This window comes from Sinocyclocheilus anshuiensis, unplaced genomic scaffold (assembly GCF_001515605.1).
Source record: "Sinocyclocheilus anshuiensis isolate Anshui unplaced genomic scaffold, SAMN03320099.WGS_v1.1 C32172645, whole genome shotgun sequence".
Classification (NCBI taxonomy): Eukaryota; Metazoa; Chordata; class Actinopteri; order Cypriniformes; family Cyprinidae; genus Sinocyclocheilus; species Sinocyclocheilus anshuiensis.
In genome coordinates this window covers 1-745 of record NW_015612197.1, presented here as the reverse complement: position 1 = coordinate 745, position 745 = coordinate 1, and the positions used below count along the sequence as shown (strand labels likewise).

At 39.3% G+C, this 745-nt stretch overlaps 1 protein-coding gene across 1 annotated transcript; it reads right to left on the bottom strand.

Annotated features, from left to right (window-relative positions):
• Nucleotides 1-6: 6 nt before the first annotated feature.
• LOC107682411 (prostaglandin G/H synthase 2-like) lies at nucleotides 7-739 on the bottom strand (the record flags this gene model as incomplete). The annotated part of the gene is made up of 4 exons (XM_016478657.1): nucleotides 632-739; nucleotides 404-520; nucleotides 169-312; nucleotides 7-77 (listed from the first exon to the last, which is right to left on the bottom strand). Coding segments are annotated over exons 1-4 (393 nt in total), but the record flags the coding sequence as incomplete, so codon positions are not given.
• Between the last annotated feature and the right edge of the window lie 6 nt (nucleotides 740-745).

The window sequence follows — 745 nt, the reverse complement described above, 5'->3', positions numbered from 1 at the left end:
GTTAGAATACGCTTCCCAGCTTTTGTAGTTATAATCTGCATTGTATGTCGGTGGACTGTTGACCAAATGGGACCTTGCTGTAAAACAAGAAAGAGGAAAAGTGTAATTTTACATATTTATTTAGTCTCATTTTTGTTACATATTTCGATGAATTCACATTTAACTTACATGTCAGGACATATCTCATTATGGCATCTCTCAGGAAGGAGATGTTGTTGATGATGTCCCAGATCCATTTATAATGCGTTAAGATATAATGCACTATGTTTGGCCTCGGCTTCAGAGTTGATTTGATAAGTGTGAGAAGTTCGGCTGTGAGGCAAGAAAAAACAGTGTTGAGTGCACAAATCTTCTTTTATGTAAAATGTTGATCTGTGTAAAAACAATCCATGGCCAGACTTACGGGTAGTGCAGTTTTCACCATAATATCCCGTCCTGGTACAGTCACATTCATAAGCGTCAGCACCCTTAGATAAACACACACCTTGGTTTTGGCAAGGCTGTGCACAGCAAGGGTCGTCTGCAGGAAACAGTCATGAAGAAAAGGCATGATTAGACTGCATTTGGGTAGAACAGTCAAAGTCTGAAAGAAGCACGTAAGTCTAACATTGCTAAAGCTGAGTTAACTTACATCCTTCACCGAGAAAGATCCAACAGCTTGAAAGTAAGACCAGGCAAATCAGTTTATTCATTCCAGAAGTTGTATGTAGAATGTTTTACTCCGAAGCAGAAGCAGTGTACTCTG